General features: G+C 39.9%; 1 protein-coding gene across 7 annotated transcripts in view; it reads left to right on the top strand.

Moving 5' to 3' along the window:
- The window catches only part of APP (amyloid beta precursor protein), a 239,864-nt gene that overhangs the window by 198,351 nt on the left and 21,304 nt on the right, over positions 1 to 20,209 (top strand). For all 7 annotated transcript variants that reach the window (XM_015586511.2, XM_015586510.2, XM_015586509.2 and 4 more), the window contains one exon: positions 14,450 to 14,671. In XM_015586511.2, the coding sequence (XP_015441997.1) occupies positions 14,450 to 14,671 (222 nt within the window). The remainder of the gene's footprint in view (positions 1 to 14,449; positions 14,672 to 20,209) is intronic.

Below are 20,209 nucleotides of genomic sequence, written 5' to 3'. Positions count from 1 at the left end.
GAAAGCTATTTTTCTTGCTTCTGTCCCATAGGTCATTGGAAACAGGTTTCACTTCAGCAGCCTTCACTCTGCCTTTATGAACTTCAAATATAAGACCTCTTTGGTAGATAAAGTATATACTTGACATAGAGAGATTTGGTGGATTTTTTAAATTTCTCTTTTTTCTAGTTTATCTTTACTCTTAGGCTACTGGAGAATTATTTTTTTGTTAAGATCAACTTATCAAATATGAACCCAAAAGTGAAATTGGTATATGCCACACTTTATAGACAACTCCAGCTGATCCAAGTTAATTCGGTTTAGTTGCTGGATGTAGGTATGACAACAAACTCAGTTTGGGCATTAGAAATGGTTGTGTCATCATCGCCATGGAGTTAGTAAAACCTTAGACTGGCTAGGCATCGGCCATGCGTCTCCCTCATCTTCTGGCTTCTTGAAGATTTGACATAACCTTATGTTTCCGAGGTGTTTGAACCGGAGGTCCTTCCACTTCCTTGCTGAGCTTAAGAGTTGACACTGGTATCCAAAGTTCCCATGGTCTCATCAGGATAGGACACACAGATGTTGATGGTCCAGAAAGGGAAGTGAGTGGTGTTCCCTGCGGAAGGGTATTGCAGGAGAGAAGCTGAGAGCTGAAACAAAGGAACCATCTATTCTCCACTAAAACACTTTCTGGGGTTCAGAGAGAAAGCATCTCTGCACTGATGAGGCTAAATTAAGCTATTAGATTATAGAGCTCTGTGTTCTTCTCCCCTATCTACCTATCCCAGCCTTGCATAAAGAGCTCACTAAGGCAGCATATCCTACTCCATAGTGTTTATTATAGCCAGAAATGGTTATCAGTAAATGGTTAATATTCACTTATGGACAGTGGATTAGTTTCCTAAGGCTGCTGTAAGAAATTACTATAAACTGGACGGCCTAAAACAATAGTTTATTCATTCTCTCATCATTCCGGAGGCTACAAATCCAAAATCAAGGGGTCCACAGGCCCACGCTCCCTCCGAAGGCTCTAACGGAGAGTCTGTTCTATTCCTTTCTCTCGTTTCTGGTGCTACCTGTAACCCTTGGCATTTCTTTGGCTTGTACATACGTCACTCTCAGCTCTCTGCTTCCAGCTTTGAATGGAGTTCTCCCCTTTGTCTCTGTCTCGGTGTCTTCCCCAGTATGATCAAAAGCCCATCTTACTCCAGTAGGGTCCACCCTACTCCATATTGGATTGTGGTCCTATCTTATTCTAGTATGACCTCATCTTTACTTGATTACATCTGCAAAGATCCTATTTCTAAATAAGGTCACATTCACAGGTACTGGGGATTAGGACTTCAACGTATCTTCTGGGGGAACACAATTAAACCCATAACAGACAGTTTTATTTTTTTCTTTCCTTGGACTTCTACAAATTTGAAAAATGGTTCAATTTTCTTTCTGAAACATTATCAAATTTAAGTCCAAGAACTGCTTGTTTTGAATTGATGACCTCTTCGTTTAAAAAAAAATAATTTCCATATTTAATTGGTACAAATCGTGAAAGCTTTTAAATGCTTTGCATTTGCTTGAGGCTGATTAATGAGTAAATTTGTAAACCGTGGCTGTTTTAATTAGCCAGGGTTAATTAATGTTTACCGCACTTGGAAGATGAAAAGACATGTATAAATGCACCATAATGTGAATCATTTTTTAATTTGTTGTTGAAGCTTAAAATGTATTTGAATGAAGATCGCTTACATCACACTGAAAAAAACAGGCTGTTGAAGCTCTATAGGAATGAGTAGAGAAGGCTCTAAATTTAAAGGTGAATTAATTACATATTATTGAGGGTGATGGTGTATTCAGAGAAAGGCAGTTATATTTTAATCTGATTATAGAAAAAGGAAAGAACAGAAATCTCAGATATATTTATATAATATATCATGATTTGAGATGAAGTCTGGGTTTGTGGTTGTTTTTTTTATCAGACTATTAAGATTTATCGTTGTCAAGACTGTTTTAGAGAATGAGTCTGTTGCCTGCAGCCTCATTCAGGTTTTCAAACTTTTCATCTCAAGCCTAGACTTCCGCACCTTCCTGAGGAACTGGCTGGGTCTGTAAGCACACCCTCGCCCCTCCGAGCTGGCCCTGGAGGAGCTGACCACGTGGCCAGACAGAAAGGCGGACACGAGCGTGCCACAGCAAGGAGCGCTCTGAAAATTAGAGAGCAGGGAGCTCAGGGCGCACGGGGACGCCCCCTTCTCGATTCTTCCAAAAGAGCAGAGGTTTCTAGTTCCTGTGGAGATGGGAATTCTAGAAAGCGAAACATTGTATAACTGATCAATATGGGCAAAGGGGAAGAACCAGGAGCAGGGCTCCCTCCCGCAAGGGGCCAGGGCTCGCCCCAGTGGCCGCCGCGTAGCCTCACTGCGTGACTGGAGCAGACTGGAGCGCGGTAACACGTAGAAATGGGTGCCGCAGCGCCCAGCAGAAGCAGTAGACCCAACCCATCTCGCCCCGTGAATGTGGTCTGGGGGGCTTTTGGGGGTTTGTTTTGTTTTTTTTTTTGTCAGTTCTGATTGGAGACTTTTTGGAGCAGGGTAGAGGTGAAAACAGGTTAACTGTGCTGAGATTAAAGTAACTTTCAAGCAACTTTTTTAAAGAAAGGAAACTACTAGAAGTCCACGTAAATTTTTAACCAGAAAAGCATCAGCAGCTTGGATGAGGTCTAGTGCGGAGACCGGGAAGCGTGGAAGGTAGAAACAGTCTGGAAGGGAAGGCGGGGTTGAGGGGCAGGGCCTCCCCTACGAGGCTGAGAGTACACATCATGGAGAGCAGCTGCCTCAGCCCGCGAAGCGGGTTACCCGTCCTTGGTGAGGAAGTGGCCATCTGGGGTGATTTTCCAACATGTTTGATGGAACACAGCTTCTGGCACTTGGATTCGGGGTTCATGAGGTAACTCAACGCAGAGCTGGCCTCAGCGATCTCACCCCATCCCACTTCATCGTTGTCTGGAGTGGGTGCGTGTCCAGAGTTAAATTAGCTAAAAAGTTGGATCTGCTTTATTTTCCATCTCATAAACACAATTTTCTCCTTTGTTCTTGAAGAATAAAAAAAAATAAGGTTGCTTTTGTTTATCACCTCATGGATGGTAATATTAAAATGATTTAAGAAAAAAAAGAACTCTCTTTGAATAAGAAATACCTGCTCCTCATAGCTCTCAGCAGTGGCCACCAGTTCGATGATACTAGTGAGTGCTACAGTTAGACACTAAAGAATTTTCAGCGAGGACATGGCACTTTATTGTGGGTGGAACTATTATCTAGCAGAATTCAATGTACAATAAATCCCTTCTAAAGACTTTAATGTAGACCCCCCCCCCCCCCCCCCCAAAAAAAAAAAACACCTGCAAAACTTTGCTGAAATCTGGAAAACGCCCATTTTCATTCCAGTGCTTTGCTGTGAGCTGTTTCGGCATAGACGTGAGTCCTGCATTTCGCATGACTCCAGGTCTTCTGCACCACGATGTGCCAGAAGACTGCTAACTCAGCATATCTAAGCAAAACCTGTACTTCTGCCCCGTATTTGCTTTTCGGATTTGCAAAACTCAGGTCCAGAATAAAAATGTTGCTCGCCACCTGGTAACACCTTTACCCTGTCCCAGTCACTGCCTCCCCCTACACGCCCCCTTACCGTCAAAGTGACACTGTCCTTCCGTCCTTCCTTGTCGTCCTTTCTTAAATGTCTTTCTGGCTGTATCACTCTAGTGAACAACCATATCCACTATCTCCTTCCCTGTTCTTTAATGTCGACATGTCTAAGTATCTTATAATCCTCAGGTACCTCCATCCTCCCCTTTTTAAAATTTACTTATTAATGAACAGCTGGCCACTCAACCTGTAGAATTCCCACAGTCTGGATTTTGCTCATTGCATACTTCTGGTACAGGTCAGCGTATTCCTCTGCCTTCTGTATCCCGCAGACCTAAAGTTCTGGCTTCTGTTGAAGCTGCTTCCTTTTCACTTCTCTTGTGTCTCAACTCTTGGCGAGCTCGTCCTCTGTGTCTTGGTACATGCACTTATATCTGCTAGGACAGCAGTCTCTTCTTCCTCAGCAAATCTGTAATGTCATTATCCCCAGCCCAAAAATCCCAGCTTGTTTTCTTCTTGCTCTGTATATACCATTTACCATAGAACTTGTGTGGGAATTATTTATACCCATCTTTCCTCTGGACCAATCAGCTCTGAGGAAAAAGAAATTGCCTTAGTTATTTTCTGCACTGACCAGGAATATGCTAGATGGTCGTATTGCTGAACAGTTGAATGAATGAATGAATGAGCTGATTAATTAATGAAATAATGATTTTATTTTTCTTGGCTCCAGATTATTTTCCTTAGAGTCCTTTCGGCTTCTCTCACTCCTCTGCACTGTTAATGCTTCCCTGAAGACACTTTCCATCCTTCTCCACGCCCCAAATGCCAGGCGCTTTCCATCACTAGGCTCCATCTCTCCATGGAGATCACATGAATCAGCTAACGCAAAAGAGAAAGGACCATTGCTTTTCTAGAAATGTGCACTACAGAGCAAGTTTTGTGTTAAAGAAAACACAGACAGGCCAGTATGCAGAAGAGCATAGAGGGTTTTTAAGTCTGCATAAATAAACATTCCAAATGAGCAGTCATGTATACAAACGTGATATGATGGCTGCAGGAGCAGGAGCTCGCCCCCTTGTGATGATATATCTATATCTGTCTGTGTGTTTGTTTGTTTATATTTGTGCTCGTCTTATCCACATTTGCCTATTCCCCTTATAATCATCAACATAAATCTTTAGGCTCTTTGAGTGAAATTACATATGGATGCTAAAAATTTTACTTTCTGCCATGAGCTAAGCAGCCTTGCTAACCAATACTTTATATCCTTCTAAATCAAGCATTTATCAGATGTGAATCAATTAGATGTGAATTAGATGTGCATGGTCCACCCCAGGATACCTCTTACCCAGGTAAGAAAAGCTTACGTGCATAGTAAAGGTCTGGCCTTTATCAGATGTAAAGGTGGTGTTTTCATTTTTGCCTTTTCTCTGTTAATTGGTGCAGAGCACAGGTGGAAAAAGGGGGACATTACAGATTGATGCCCAGATACCCCAACACCAGCAGTGAAGGCTCCAGGGGACTATGGGTTCAGATTGTATACAGTCACCCGAATGATTTTGCCTTCATAAAAACATATGCAAGAGCAGTAAGACTGTCATTTGAGTATTTTTTTAAGTAATCTTTCTCATTTTACTTTCTTCTGCTCACTAAAAGCACCAGCAGTTTTTTAAAAATGAAATGTGATATTGACCCAGACAGAGAAACTTCAGGTTTTATTCCATTTTTCCAGTTTACTCTGTACCTGAGAATTTATTTAGAAGTAAAGCAAACAAAAGCTGTGCCACCTATGCAGAACAACCCTTGTGATTCCATCTCTGTGTCCTCAGACCTAATACTTCTAATCCCAAGGGCCTGTGCATGCTTCAGTAACCTCAGAAAACTTATTCTCATCAACCACACTCAGAAAAATTAGATTGTAAAGCGATGACGGGAAGAGATGAAATAATTCTGTAAAGGATAAAACTATTAAGAAAAAAACATCATTCTTGGTTTTCTCCGATAGTAGGATTGCAAATGAATTATTGTTATTTCTTTTGTTTTCTACGTTTCTTGCACTGAATTGATGTTACTCTTGCAATTAGTACCAACTGTTACATTTTTATGTAAAGTAGGAATCACAGCGAAGTTCTCTCACTTATGCTGCAGGGGTTCGGCTCTTAAAGACAGGTTTGAAGAGAGAATTCCACATAATCATAATTTGAAACTCCGTGAGTTTAGCCATAAATATACACACATCTCTCAATAAGCCCAAAACAGCCAGTGAAGAGACAACTGTTTCCTGGATTGAAGACCACATGAAATAATTGACCCATATTTAAGGGATATGAGGCATAAAAAAATCATACTCATCTTCACTTTAGTTTGCATAGGATGTGTAGTTTGTGTCTGCTTACATGAATGGGCATATATGCATTTTCACTATATGTTGGCCAGAGGAAAACATCCTGATACACACAGATTAAAGCTGCCACTGCGATTTTAGTACTGAACTTTTTATTTTAATATAATTCCAGACTTAAAGAAAAGTTCTGAAAATATTACATAAAATGCCAGTTTTTGAAAGTACCTTGCAGACATATTGGCCCTTTATACCTAAATTCTTCACTGTGTCTCCTGAAAACAAGGACATTTATTTATACATGTGAATTATAACCTTGACATGGCATACTGTCAGAGATTCTTCCTATAATAAACGAACTTGGTTTTAAGCGTAAACTTTAGACGATTTTTTCCCCTCGGGATTACTTAGGCTTCCAACTACTCAGGCTCAGGACCAAGATTCCTAATATAGTCAGGACTAAGATCAGGACATTGGCACAAGTTTACCTGCAGAAGGAATCATGAAGGAGGAATTCTTTAATCTGTTTTTAGATTGCCAGGGGGCCTGGCTTTTATCTTGATTTTCTGACTGATGCCCTTGGTAGATTTAAGTTGTTTAACCTACGTTGCTTAAAAATCAAAAGGAAATACGTCTTAAATGAAAAAGGACTCTTTTCTGTACCCTCATCCTTAAAACAGGCAAGTGATACTTCAGGAAAATGTCATTCGCCATAAGAAATAGTCTCACCAGTGATGGGTAGCTTGTGTGTGTGCACCCCCCTCCAGGGACAGTTTGTTGCCCTAAGTGGACAAAGCATACTCCATTTAAAATCTGTGCCCAAGAAACTGCTAAAGAAAAAAAACTCAGGCTCAGAGTCTGAGTTTTAAGACTATGACAGATTTTCTAGATTGATAGTGTGGCTAAAAATAAGAGGACTTGACCCAATTTTCTGGAGGTCCAAATAAAAACTAGATTTGTAGAGCAGCATTGCTTTGTGATAATATATCTATAATATTTTTCCCCAAGTTGGAAAATGTGGCAGCATCATACAGGGCTCTTTCATATTTGGTCATAGAAGTATTCTCGTCCTTGCTGTTTGAGATGACTGAGTATGCAGAATCAATCCCAACCATTTAAATAGCTCAAGATCCAAAGGAGCCTAAATTACTTAAATTTGACTCAGTTGGTGAAACCTAATGACAGATAGTTCACGGAGCTATCATTTATGCCTGTCTTCTAAGAAAGGGAAATCTAAAGAAGTAGGAGATAAGCGTTCAGGGGGGAAACCGCTGATGTCAAAATGGGAGTGACAGGTAAGAGCCCACTTAGGTGAGGGAGCACTATGTGGTTGTATAGTGGGAACCGCCTGGCTTTTCAGCTCTGCTCTACCATTGGGAAGCTCTGTGACTTTGGACTATGGCTAAAACCTCTTACCTTGGTTTCCTCATAGGAAAAAAAAAGTAACATTGAATTTGTCACTTTCTAATTCTACCAAAAATAATGTATGTAAAACAGGATGCTTGTCATGATAGATGTGTATATATTTCTATAATACTGGTTACTAGCCAAAGTTCTCCATAAAGTGGAATTTTGATGGAGTAGTGGGAAGGTTGCTGTACGAATGGGAATACCTGAGTTCCGATCACAGTTCTGCCATTTGATAACTTTAAATGTATTTCTCAAGGCCGATGTCACAGTTTGTTCAATTGTCAGTGGGGGCAGTAATCCCCCACTATAAAGATTGTAGTGGACATCACATGAGCTAATGGCCACAAAAAGGAAGGTGTCATTGGTGCCGTTGACCTCAAGCCGTCAAGATGTCATAGCATGACGCAATTCCATCGTAGTAGGACTATCCCTCAAATCATACACTGATCAAAATGTCTTAATGTGTAATAATCACTTGATGACCATGTAAGTTCTCCCATAAACCAGCATTTCAAACAGCTTCTGCTCCATGCCTAGAAGTAAATTTGCTCGCCAGCGAGGGCTAGTCTTCAGTAGTGGCGGGGAGCACAGCAGTGAGGTGTGTCCTCTGGTGACTTCTACATCCTTAAGTACATTCTTTTTCTCAGATCTGAATAACACTGACCTGTTTCCTACTCTGGCTCTCTGGTTCCTAAAGTAATGCTTTCCTACTCTGGCTCCTAAAGTAATTTCCTGCCTGACAAATGGTCTGGCAAAAAAGGAAATTTATAAGTGTTTTCCTGTGGCTTTTTGGTTCAGAAATGTCATCGTGAATGATAGCTTACTTCAAGGCAAAAGAGTAGGTTGGATTCTCCAAACCTGACGTGGAGGCGATATGGAGTAAGGTTTCTTCTGGCAATGTTGTTTCTTAGCCACACTCATCTTTCACACCTCGTTTGTCTTTTGTGAAGAGAAGAGCCGAGGCCATTGTGAGGTGCGATGCCTTTGGACAACTCGTGCTGGCGGTCAGATTATAATATGCGTAAGAATCACCTGAGCATCTGGCTTACCTGCCAATTCTGTTACCCTAGCTCGGGGTGGGGCCTGAGATGCTGCGTATCAGCGAGCTCCCAGAGGACACCCCCATAGCAAGACTATAGATGACAAGACTCAAAGGGAAGGAGCTGTAAAGACTGCCCTCCGCCCTCTCCTAATTTTATGGATGAGGAGCGTAGCAAGGCTGAGGGAGTTTCAGAGGCCATGGTGATGTGGGATATAATGAACAGCGTGGCAGTTATATGCTGGACCGGGAATCAGACATGCACAGAACTGTGATTGAAAAATTAAATCTGATCTCATAGTCCTGATGTGGGCAAAATGCCTAGAATGGACGATAGATTTATAGGAGAGCTTCTTGACAGGGAAAAAATTACATCCCTTTTATATATACTTCCAGGGCAGCTGTGCCAGTTGATGGGTGCTTTGTACAGAGCTGTAATCCTCAGTCCTTTCAGATGCATGAGTAATTATTAGTTTAAAAGATAAAAATTGGTCATATGAGAATCCCCTGTTAGATAATATTGAAAGGAAATTTACGTTTGGGGGAAAGCCTGCTGATAAATATGTATTATTCTGTCGGGAACCAGAGAATCAGAAAATAGTGTTGCTTTGATGATACGAAAGGAAAAGCAGCAAGCCTAGAGCAACTCAGGGTCACACCAGACCTTTAAGAGCTGGGTGTTACACTGGACAAGGCCAAGGTTAAACCTCCTTTATATGAAGGAAATTGTCCTCCTCACCCCAAATGTATTTTTAAAGCATAGAAGTGGTAGTTCAGTAATTACAGCCAAAGCTTGTAAAAGAGAACTGGTTTAATGTTTATAAACTTTATTTTCTTGAAATCTAAAATATGGCAGTTAAATTTTTAGAAGGAATTTGGCTAATGGATTATTAATTAAAAGAATATTATACGAATTATCTAGAATATATCTGTTTCTCATTTAGCACTTCTTTTATGAGGCTATTTCAATAATCATGGAAGTCTGTTGCTTCTACAAAAACAATATTTTAGTCATTTGAAGATGAAATCGCTATGGGTATTTCTTTCGATGTTACTTTCTTTAAAATACTTTAGGTATTTTCAGTGATAGCTAAGAGATGAGATATTTTTGTTTTGTTCTCTTCACTATTAAGTATGCCTAATATACATTCTCAACAAAGGGCAAGGCGATGGGGGATTTGCTGTATGTTTAATATTTGAAATTAAATATCTCTGTTATTGTTTAAACTGTAGATTAAATATTACCATCATTGGACTCAGTTAAATATTTCCACTTTTAATTGCAAGGCTCATGTCCCTGGGTATTATAGAAGAAAACATTCAACTCCAGAGGTAACTGCTGAAATTTTGGGCAAAAACAAATAGGTTTTAGAAAAAATAAAAGACTCTTGGAGGGAAGAATGTGTCTACTCTTACAATTTAATACAGCAGTTGGCAAATGTAAATGCTTACAAGCCCTGGAAATCCCCAGTATATATGCCATCAAAGCATTGTAATAAAATATTACAATAAAAAGATAATCCATCAAGGCCACCAGCATAGAAGTGTGGTTTCTGTGTGATTAGTCTCTCCCCAGAATTCAAAGATAAAATCCCACTCAGAATGAGCAATGACATAATCATATTTGGCTCTGGATTTTTTATCACAGGCGGAACTGCCCAAGGCCAATTGTGTTAGCTATTGGTAAAATCCTGAGCCCTTAATAACATCAAGAAGTTGCTGGCTGCCTTAGATGGTTCATGATCACAAAATTGAATCCGACGCCAGCTAATGGAAATCCATCATTTCTACCCTCTTTTTGTCCCTTAAAACCACACTGACTTCATTGTTCCAAACGAGATAACCAGAGGTGGTGGTTTCTAAATCTCCTGTATTTGACATGGGAACGTGGATTTCTGCTATTTTGTAACACTTCCCCCCCTACCCCACCCCCCCCGCAAATAAAAAGCCCAAGTGCTTTCACTCTGCCAAAAAATGTAACATTTCTTGAATTTTTAACTCTCTCATTTTCTGAAAATGAGTATAATAATCTAGGAAAATTAACCATCATCGGACTCAAGATTTGAATGGCCATTTGGAGGAAATTTCCTGCCAATAGTATAAGAGACAAAGAAAGAAAAGAGGCACTGCGATTTGCCACACCCTGAAATGCACTGGATATCTCATGAGGTGCAGATGTAAGACGCGACAGTTCCCTGCTTTACCTTTTTGACTGCCATAGGCTGAGATGGGTACAGATCTCACTCCAGCTCCCAGAGAAATGCCTGTTTGAGGGGACAAAAGCAATAACCATTCCGTAGGGTTAGTGGTGTTTAAGTCAGCTTGCAACCCTGTTAGAGTGGAAGACATGAAACATATATTGCCTGGTTCCTGCCTTCGCTCAGTAAATGAGAATTTCCAGTGATGAGACTAAGAGCGAGCTGCCCGCCCCTCTAGTACTGTGGAGGCTGGAGAGGTGGGGGCTCCGTGCGGGGGAGGTTGGTGTTATGCAGCCCAGAACCTGGAGGTCAGCACTGGTAACTGGCCATGGGATCTTGAAGAGGTTTATTCACATCTCCCAGCTTTAGTCTCTTGTCCCATGGAGATGATAATGCCTGTCTCAGAAAGTTATCGAGAGGAGAATCACTGAGGAAGGGAACATTCGAGCTGGGCTTTAAAGAGTTTCTATAGTTTAGATAAGCAGAGATGGGCTTCTCAGGTAGCAGGAACAGACAGCAGTGGTGTCCTGGTGGGACCGCATGGTCCCGCTGGGGGATAATCCAAGACATCAAGCCTTCCGGTCTGAGAGGGAGGGGGTGTTCCGATGCTGACAGCAATCCCATGTGGGTTTTCCCCCCACAGCACCAAGCAATTCTCCTACATCAGCTGAGTGTCCCACAAGTCAACCCAATTCCGACACTACCTACCTGGAGACAGCAGCAGATCCCACAGGTTAAGGGCTCAATCCCACAAGACTACCCGTCCTCTCCTTCCTCCCCACCCCCCAGCCAATTGCAAGTCCAGATTGTCACTCAGACTTCCGATGACCAGCTATAAATCGGAGGTTCCAATCATACCTTCTCCTTGAGATTAATTTGCTAGAGTGGCTCACAGAACACAGAGAAACATTTTACTTACTAGATTACCAGTGTATTATAAAAGGGTATAACTCAGGAATGGCCAGATGGAAGAAACGCATAGGACAAAGTATGGAGAAAGGGTGCAGGGCTTCCCCAGGGTGCTACTCTTCCCACACGTCCACGTGCTCAACATGGAAGCCCCTCAAACCCTGTCCTTTCGGGTTTTTACGGAGGCCTCATTACATAGGCATGATTGATTCAGTCCCTGGCCACTAATGATTGAACTCAGTCCCCAGCCTCTCTGCTCTCCCTGAGTCTGGGGAGTGGGACTGAAAGTTCCAACCCTCTTAAATCAAGTGGTTGGTTCTCCTAGTGACCAGCTTCCATCCTAAGGGCTTTCCCATAGTCACCACATTAACAAAAGAGAACTTTCTAGCTCTCACCACTTAAGACATTCCAACAATTTTAGCAACTCTGCCAACAAAAGCCAAATATATATTTCTTACTATCAACTGCAGTATCACAGGTGTGTACAGCAAAGACCCGCGAGCCCCATGGCTAGAAAGATTAGGAGGCCCAGATCAAAGAGGACCTTTAGCACCTGGCTAAGGAGTTGGGTGCAACAGGAGGAGCCCAGGAAAAGATCTGGGTAACAGACAGCAGTGAAGATTAGAGGAGGGAAAGCAATTGAGGCCATCACAGTCATCCAGGCAAAAGTCATGGTGGTTCAGTGGAGATGGTAGGGGGAAGGGGATGTGAGACATTCACAAGTGGAATTAAAAAAGGAGTTGTCAAAGAAATACAGAGTCACAGATGGCTCTGAAGTTTTCAGACCTGTGGCTGAGAGAATAGTTCTGCCATGATTAGAAAGTGGGGGTGCAGGCAGGAGATCCAGGGGCCTCAGTGTACATGTTAAGTTCTTGGGAAATCTAAATTAATAGATTCCGAGAACTATCATATAAACTACAGTAGGAGGGAGAAGTCGGAGCTGGGAAATACATTTCATATTCGTCCAAAGGTAGGAGATCCTCAGAGTGTTAAGAGTGCGTGGGATCTCCACAGGGAAGAATCGTAGGGAGCGATGGAAAGAGATACAGAAAAAAAAATGATAATTTCAAAGAGATTAGACAAAAGGAACAAAAAGGGTTCTTCAGAGAAGTCAGAGGGAATAAGCTCAGTACTCTGTATACAAAACAGAGAAAACATTTCCCCATGGAGACGGAGGGTAAGTTACAACCGTGCCACAAAGGCACCAAGAACAGCATGGCAGCAGGTGGGCCAAGAGCGGATCATGGTGAAGGTTATTCCCTCTCAGATGGACACGTAAGCACCAGTAATTATTCCAGAAGATCATTCTTTAGTCTTGTAAGTGCTTAACAGTCAAAAGCATAAGATGTATATAAAATAAATCCCCACTTAAGTTATTAAAGCAGACATTGGCTAAGTTATTAGCCATTACCTGTGACTCTGTAAGACATGAAAAAGTTGGAAGAAATCTAATGGGGGCCTTTTATCTGTATGGAAAAGGTCATTGCAAGCATCAAATATTGAATTTTAGAATGGTGCTGCAGCAAATAGATACATAACTCAAATTAGACTTCAAAAGAACTGATTTGCTTGGGATTTCATCATTTAGAATAATACCTTGCAATAAAACTGACTCCATAGAAGGATATTAATTTCATGCTTTAATGCTATTCTGTCAAATTGTTTTAATAGATACATTTGAATGGAATTTTAATTTTTCAGATAAAATTTTTGTCTATTCAAAAGAGAATGTGAATGATAATAATAAAATGTTACAAATCAAATTTAAATCCTGATTTTATTTTCTTCAGTTTCTGCAGTAATAATACTAACCAATGATTGGTTTGAAATATATAATATTGTAAAATCTTGACAGACGTATATAACTGAAAAATAAGATGTTCTGATTAGTCTAATGTTGTTAATAGCACATATGCTATTTATGAGTGTCTAGTTTTAAAAAATATATCACAGAGAAGAACCTGGTGAATCTTTGGTGCCATAATAGGAGATTCACACATTCTGCGATGCCCTGTTTTTAAAGCAATAATTACACTGGATACAGGGTTATAATCCAAGCTCGTTTTTCTATAAAAATGCCTTTCAATAATGAATGTATAATTTGGTACTCTTTACTAGTCTACAAGAACTTCAGATAAATCAATTATGTTCCATAAAGTTGATTTCGTTCAATTCGTTTTAAAAGCGGGTAACTGGTAGCATTTTTTGAAAAGAGAAGCAGCAGAAGAGAAAGGCAGGGTATTTGCTTTGAGATCACGTGAGAAATGGTGGGAGGCAGGGATGTTTAGGAAGAGGGATCTTTCTCCTCTTCCACAGAAGAGGAGGCTGGAGCAGAGCTTGATGTGTGCAAGGCCACAGCTGGAAGGGCACGGGACTGTTTCCTTGTCACCTCAGAACATAGATCATGCAGCATGAAGGGAGCCTTGGAGGAAGGCAGATTTGTCCAAGGCAAAACAGTGAGAGCTGTTAAAGAACAAAGCAGGCTGACCTTCAGTTGGGCTTCTCTTGTCCTTACATGTGTTCAAGGAAAGACTAGGGATTCCGTGGGTGTGTCCTTCAGCTTGGAAGAAATTATACCTTGCATACTCCACAGCTACCACTCCACAGCAGACACCTCACCAAAGCACACTTGATTCCCCTGTGATCATAGTTTACTAGGAGAATCCAACTGTCAGAGGAAGAAATGGCAATTTGGCTCTCTAAATCTTTGACCACTGGAAGGAGTGCTGCAGGGGCTCAGAGCATCAGCCTGGGTCTAAGCCGTTCTCCCTGGGCTTAGATCCTGCCTTGGGCACTTGATTGCTGTGACTTTGCGCAAGCAGCTTAACTGCCATGTGCCTTCGTTTTCACACATCTGTAAGCTGGAGATGATAATGCTACCCACCCCATGGCTCACAGTGAGATCATACATGACGTTGCCTCGTTTTAGATGAGCTGCTGCAGAAAGAGCAGAACTACTCAGATGATGTCTTGGCCAACATGATCAGCGAACCAAGAATCAGTTATGGAAATGATGCCCTCATGCCGTCTTTGACCGAAACCAAAACCACAGTGGAGCTTCTTCCCGTGAATGGAGAGTTCAGCCTGGATGATCTCCAGCCCTGGCATCCTTTTGCAGTCGACTCCGTGCCAGCCAATACAGAAAACGAAGGTAAGAGGCCCAGGAGGGAACAAGGACGTCCTGGTGTACATACAGCTCTCTAATGTTCTCAAAGGGGGACTTTTCATATGAATTTTAAAAAATACTCTTTCACTGCAAAGTATTTTGTTGCCTCTAGAATGAAAGTACAACATTCAATTTGTGTTTATGAGACAGTGGCCTGCAACGCCCACCTTCATGATGGAACTGTTGAAATCACAGTTCGCAAAGTGAAAAGAGGCATTTTGATGGGGCCTCGGTGTAAATGGAGACTTGAAAGGCACCAAAATAGTCTTCATTGGTTATTTATTCTAGTGTATTAAATTTCAGATTGCATTCAGTGTTAAAGGCAAAGATAGAGAACCACTTATAAATGAAATGTGATTTTGCCTAAGAGTTCCACAGTTTTGTATTTAGAAAGTTATATATAAGGCAACTGTCAAAATTAAGATGCACGTTGGTCTAAATGTTTTTTCCTATGATGGTTCAGAGAAGTAAGATTTTCTCTGTCAACAGATTTGCACAATGGATGATGTACTTTCATGGGGATTTCTTAGCAGAAACTTTGAAATAATGTCTTTTTAGTAGAGAGCATCTTGTAGGGTTTTTCTTTTTTATTCCATATCAATTTTACATGTTTAGAAGTACAAAATTTCAAACACAAGAACACCTTGATTTCAAGAATGCAACAGGATTTTACATGTGGTTTTCTCTATTAAAGTAGTAACTTTTAATAGTGGTAATATTTGCAGTATGGGTAACTCAGAATGCAGTCGGTTACTCCTTAGACTAACTCTAAACCTAATATTGGACTGTAAGTGCACTAGAGAATCTTTTTTTTTCTTTTTTAAAGAACCATTGCAGAAAATCTTTATATAGACAATTTTCATAATGCAAGTTATCACCCCAAATTTGTTTTATTAATTTGAAAAAGGATACCTTATAGTTATAATACCAACTACAAACAGCAATATTGTTTATGACAGAAAAATAATTAAGACTTTACCATTTATAAAACTAATTCTTACATAGAGGGGAAAAAATTAAGGACTTTAGTTATCAAAAAGACTAGGGTAACTTTCTTATTAAATTGTAATAGGATGCTAGTTATGTCATTTTTCATAAGTAGATACATTATAGCCATTTAAAAGCCTCATCATTCAGTCTCTAATGAGAATTGTTTCTAAAAAATGTCCAATTTCATTTGTAAATGGATGTACCCGAGATTTTCTCTTTTCTTTTAGAGCCTTGGGTTATTTAATTGAGGGAGAAATCAGTAAAATGTCTGAAGTCTGAGAAACTCTCTGGTAGGAAATTACAGTCGTTATTGTCCTTGATACCAAATAGTGTTAAATGTTTATTTGTCATTTATGTCCAAGTCTCAGCTATTTATGAATAAATTTAAATATATAGAGATTATACCATATTTATAAAGAATTTATAAGTTTCTCCTAATTTAAGACCTTTTTATGTCCTTCAAATATATACTTTCTATAAATGAAATGTTCCCGTTTAATATATTCCATTATTTATTGATTTCAGAAAAGTAGGTTAAAACATATTTCAGCACCTACCTAAATCGCTTTTATAAACATACACACACAAATAATAGAGACTAGAAATTATAATTTGTTTATGGTACAGTTTATAGAAAGAGATTTAGGAAGCCAAAGTAAGATAAATTAGCAGCAGAGTAAAATGAACTTACAGAAATAACTGTTTATGTTTGTTGTAATACATAGTATTTCTCTTAAATGTTGTGAATCCTTTAGCAATGTGGACAGTACAGAGTTTCACAAAAAGGAAGACACTCAAGCCCCATTAATGTTAACTTTTCAAATTTAGTGAGTACAGTGAAATACAATGAGCCTGGCACCACAGAGAACAGTACAGAGATAGGTAAACATATATATCATCTTAGAAGGTGTTACGTTTTCTGAATTTCAAATTTTCCCTTCACTTTATCACTCTATCAGATATTGAGAACTTAACCTACTTATATATGAATATCAGCCTGCATATGTCCTTGGTGTCTTTAATGAGGTCAGTTTAACTTGGCATTTATCATATTCGTAGTATAAATAATACCTACAGTTAATTGAATCTGCCTTTGTATTCCCTAAGCATTTTACCTTGACTTATATGTATTCTTATGCATATATATGATCTCCATTAAAAATTATATGCATTCTATTAAGCATGCTGCTTATATTAAATTTTTTTAATGATAGCCAAATTGAACCATTTTGTTTAGGATAAACAAAATGGAAGGATTGTTCCTTTTAGTAGAAATAGTAGGGAAAAACCATGTCACTAAAGCAGCTCCCTAAAATCCAAATCCCGTTGCCAACGTCAACACATCCACTATTTTCTTGGTTTTCTGCCCCTTAACGATCCCCCCAAATCAAATAAGAAACAAAGAAGTCTTGGTCCAAATTGGGAGGCAAGCTGTGACCTCTCCCTCCCCACTCCTCTTGCCAAATGAGCCAGAGAAAGGAGATTAGATTAACTGTACTGGATTCCCCCAAAGTGATCACTTTTCGGAAGGCCAAGAACAATACAGTTCGGAGCTACTCTAGAAAAGCAGTGGACTAAACACCTCTGATCAGATGGTGACTCCAGAGCCACCTGTGGCCATTGGGCTCAGATTCCTTAAATAGCACACATTGTAGCATGGTCCTTGGCAACAATGTCCCTGTGCACGAGTGGGAGAAAACACACACATACTCACGCACACACTCACACTCACACACTCCGGGCCCTAGTGTATTGCCAAGATGCCCAGTTTGGACAATTTGGACAGTCCTTAGATTGAGTGCTTCTGGATTCTTGACCCAGATGTAGCTGTTGAACTGCCTCAGCCCCATCCCAGGAGCTGATACTGTTGTTAAATAAAGATGTTATTGATAAATAGCAACATCATACATAAAAGTATTGGAGGCAATAATATTTAAGATCTCAGAGCTTGCATTCTGGTTCTGTCATCAGACTCGACAGATACCCCTTTTATAACATTTTGAAAAGCCTCCTTAATGAGGAGTCTCAAAGTAAAATGGACTGACAAGTTTAGAAGGAAAATCAATATAAGGGATATAATTTTCAGTAAGTGTTTCAAAATGTAAGTGTCCAGGCTCCAGTACTAGTGGAAACAATGGCATGGTCAGGTGTTTGTCCTTTGTGGATGTGACAAATACAGATGCAGACTGATAGGACGGTCCATCCCATGATTTAAGTTCTAGGAGCAGCAGTGACGTGATTTTCCAAAATAGCAAATAACTCTTGGGAAAGCTCTAAATAAAACAATCTTCCCTCAATTTACCCAGTGGTCAGCTCCTGGAATAACCAGGTTACAGAACTGTGCAATAAAGTACATGAAACTGAGTTAGGTTCTGGACTAACATAAGCATATATATAAGAAATCACATAGGAGGAAGAAAGAAATCCATTTTTATTTGTGTGAGATTGCCCTGTGCCCACCATCTCACATCCCCGGTCCCCAAGCACTAAAAGCCCTCTCCGGCGACAACCAAAAACATCTCCCCATTCCCCACCATCCCACAGGACAGGACTGCCCCTCACGTCCGAGCGATGTGGGTCAGAGTTTAAGTTCCAGTCTGTGGTATGGGCAAGTTACAGCACCTCTCTGCTGGTTTCCTAACCTGTAAAATAAAGTTGATAATAGTTCCTAACTCAAAGATCAGGTGCGAGCATGAAATGATATAGTAGGTAAAGCTCTTAACAACGTGCCTACAACATAGTACATGTTTAATGGTAGCTTCTCCCCCAATCCTGAGCCCCACCCCCCCAAATAGAACTGTGATCTAATTAGAGAATTTTTACCAGCTTGTCTCAAAGAGAATTACTCTATGGTCCAAACAGTATATTCTTAAAATTAATGACTATAATAAGACATATAATGATATAGTCTTAGAATCTTCTTTCTCCCCAGCCCATCTCCCTTTCCTCTCTCTTCCTCTGTTTCTTGTTGATCTAAGAAACAAGCGCTCACACACAGACCTATTGAAAGTACCTACAATTCTCAAAGGATTTCCTTTTATTGTTCATGCAAGCTTTATCATCAGAGCTTCAAACACATAGAAAAATCTGTTATTTTTCTTAAGAACAATCAGTCAAGCCCAGAGAGAGGCTTGGACACCCAGGCATTCTTTTAATTTACACTGAAAAAAAAGTAGACATATCACAAACACAGTTTCCAATATTTTATGCTCTTCTACTAGCTGAGATTTGTCTGAAGAGATTTGTATTCTGTGGTTTTTCCGATCCACAATACCTGTCTAAACTGCAGTGAAGTTGTTGTTTATAACACTGTTTTTCTCATGGATCGTGAAATCATCTGGCTGAAAGCATTTGTGTTAATAGCATTTGTGTTTGTTGTGCTTTTTCATGGCTTCCTGAGCAAGCCAGCCACGAAGATCAATAACAGAATGCAGTGGTCACCAGAAGGTCTTTATGGCCAATGGTCAGCTTCTTTGTATAGAATACAAACGTAAAATACTATAGTACTCTTAAAGAGGCACAACAGGTCTTATGAGACAGTGTATGTAATTGCAGGTGAAGTTGCCCTATGGTGTATTTTTACTTAGCCATAAAAAAAGCAATGAGCAAATCACTGTCAGTGGTGACATTGAGATTAAATAAAGTCTTTCATTAAACCTGTAAACCAGACCTTTTCAGGTCTCTCTCATCTATGTGTAAAACTGATTTCCTGCCGGATTCTCCATCACCTTAGGCCTGAAGAAGAGCTTATGCTAGGCAGCTTTTAGCTTAGAATCGGTCTATTACAAGGAACGCCAAAACTAACAAACTCAGAAGCCCCAGAATTTCAGTCATTCTGTTTCTCTTCCCTTGTGGGAAAGGATTTGTTCAAAGCTGCCGAAGGCAAGGGAAATAACATGTCTGCTGGTTTTATTTTAACTCTTTAAGATGATCCGTGTCTTATTTTTTACTAAACAACCAAAGTAAAATATTCTGAAACTACACTGAAGTTACCCTCTCGTGTAACGAGTAATAGTCCATTTGAAAAGCTAGAAAGTATTCATGGTATATTGGGAAATAATACACTATTTTGTCTTGATATATGTTCTTTTTTTGCAGTCATGTTGTATTATCTTTTTAAAAATGTGTTGCTGTCTGCTCACTGAACACAAGAGTTACTTATTTTTTGAATATTAATTCATAATCAACCTCAAACTATTAAAGCAGGCAAGGGTTTAAGTCACTAAAACTATTATTGTTTTATCTTCCTAAAAATGAGAAAAAATTTTATTAGTTTTCGAATAAAACATGCACATTGGAAGAAAAAACAAAAAAGCAGAGAAACTTGTAGGAATGATCGCCTCACCCAGAAATAACTAATGATAGCTTGTGGTAATGTCTTTCAGACTTTTTTCTATGCACATTTAATACTTTTCAGTATTCCTTCATGTAATTGCGGAATAGTGCTTAATCATTTACAAGGTTTTTCCGCAAGTGTGTGCGCATTTGAGCCCTGGAAAAACCTGTTGACTTGTGACAAAAACCAAGAATCGG

This window comes from Pteropus alecto, unplaced genomic scaffold (genome assembly GCF_000325575.1).
Source record: "Pteropus alecto unplaced genomic scaffold, ASM32557v1 scaffold81, whole genome shotgun sequence".
Lineage (NCBI taxonomy): Eukaryota > Metazoa > Chordata > Mammalia > Chiroptera > Pteropodidae > Pteropus > Pteropus alecto.
This window is presented reverse-complemented; position numbering and strand designations above follow the sequence as displayed.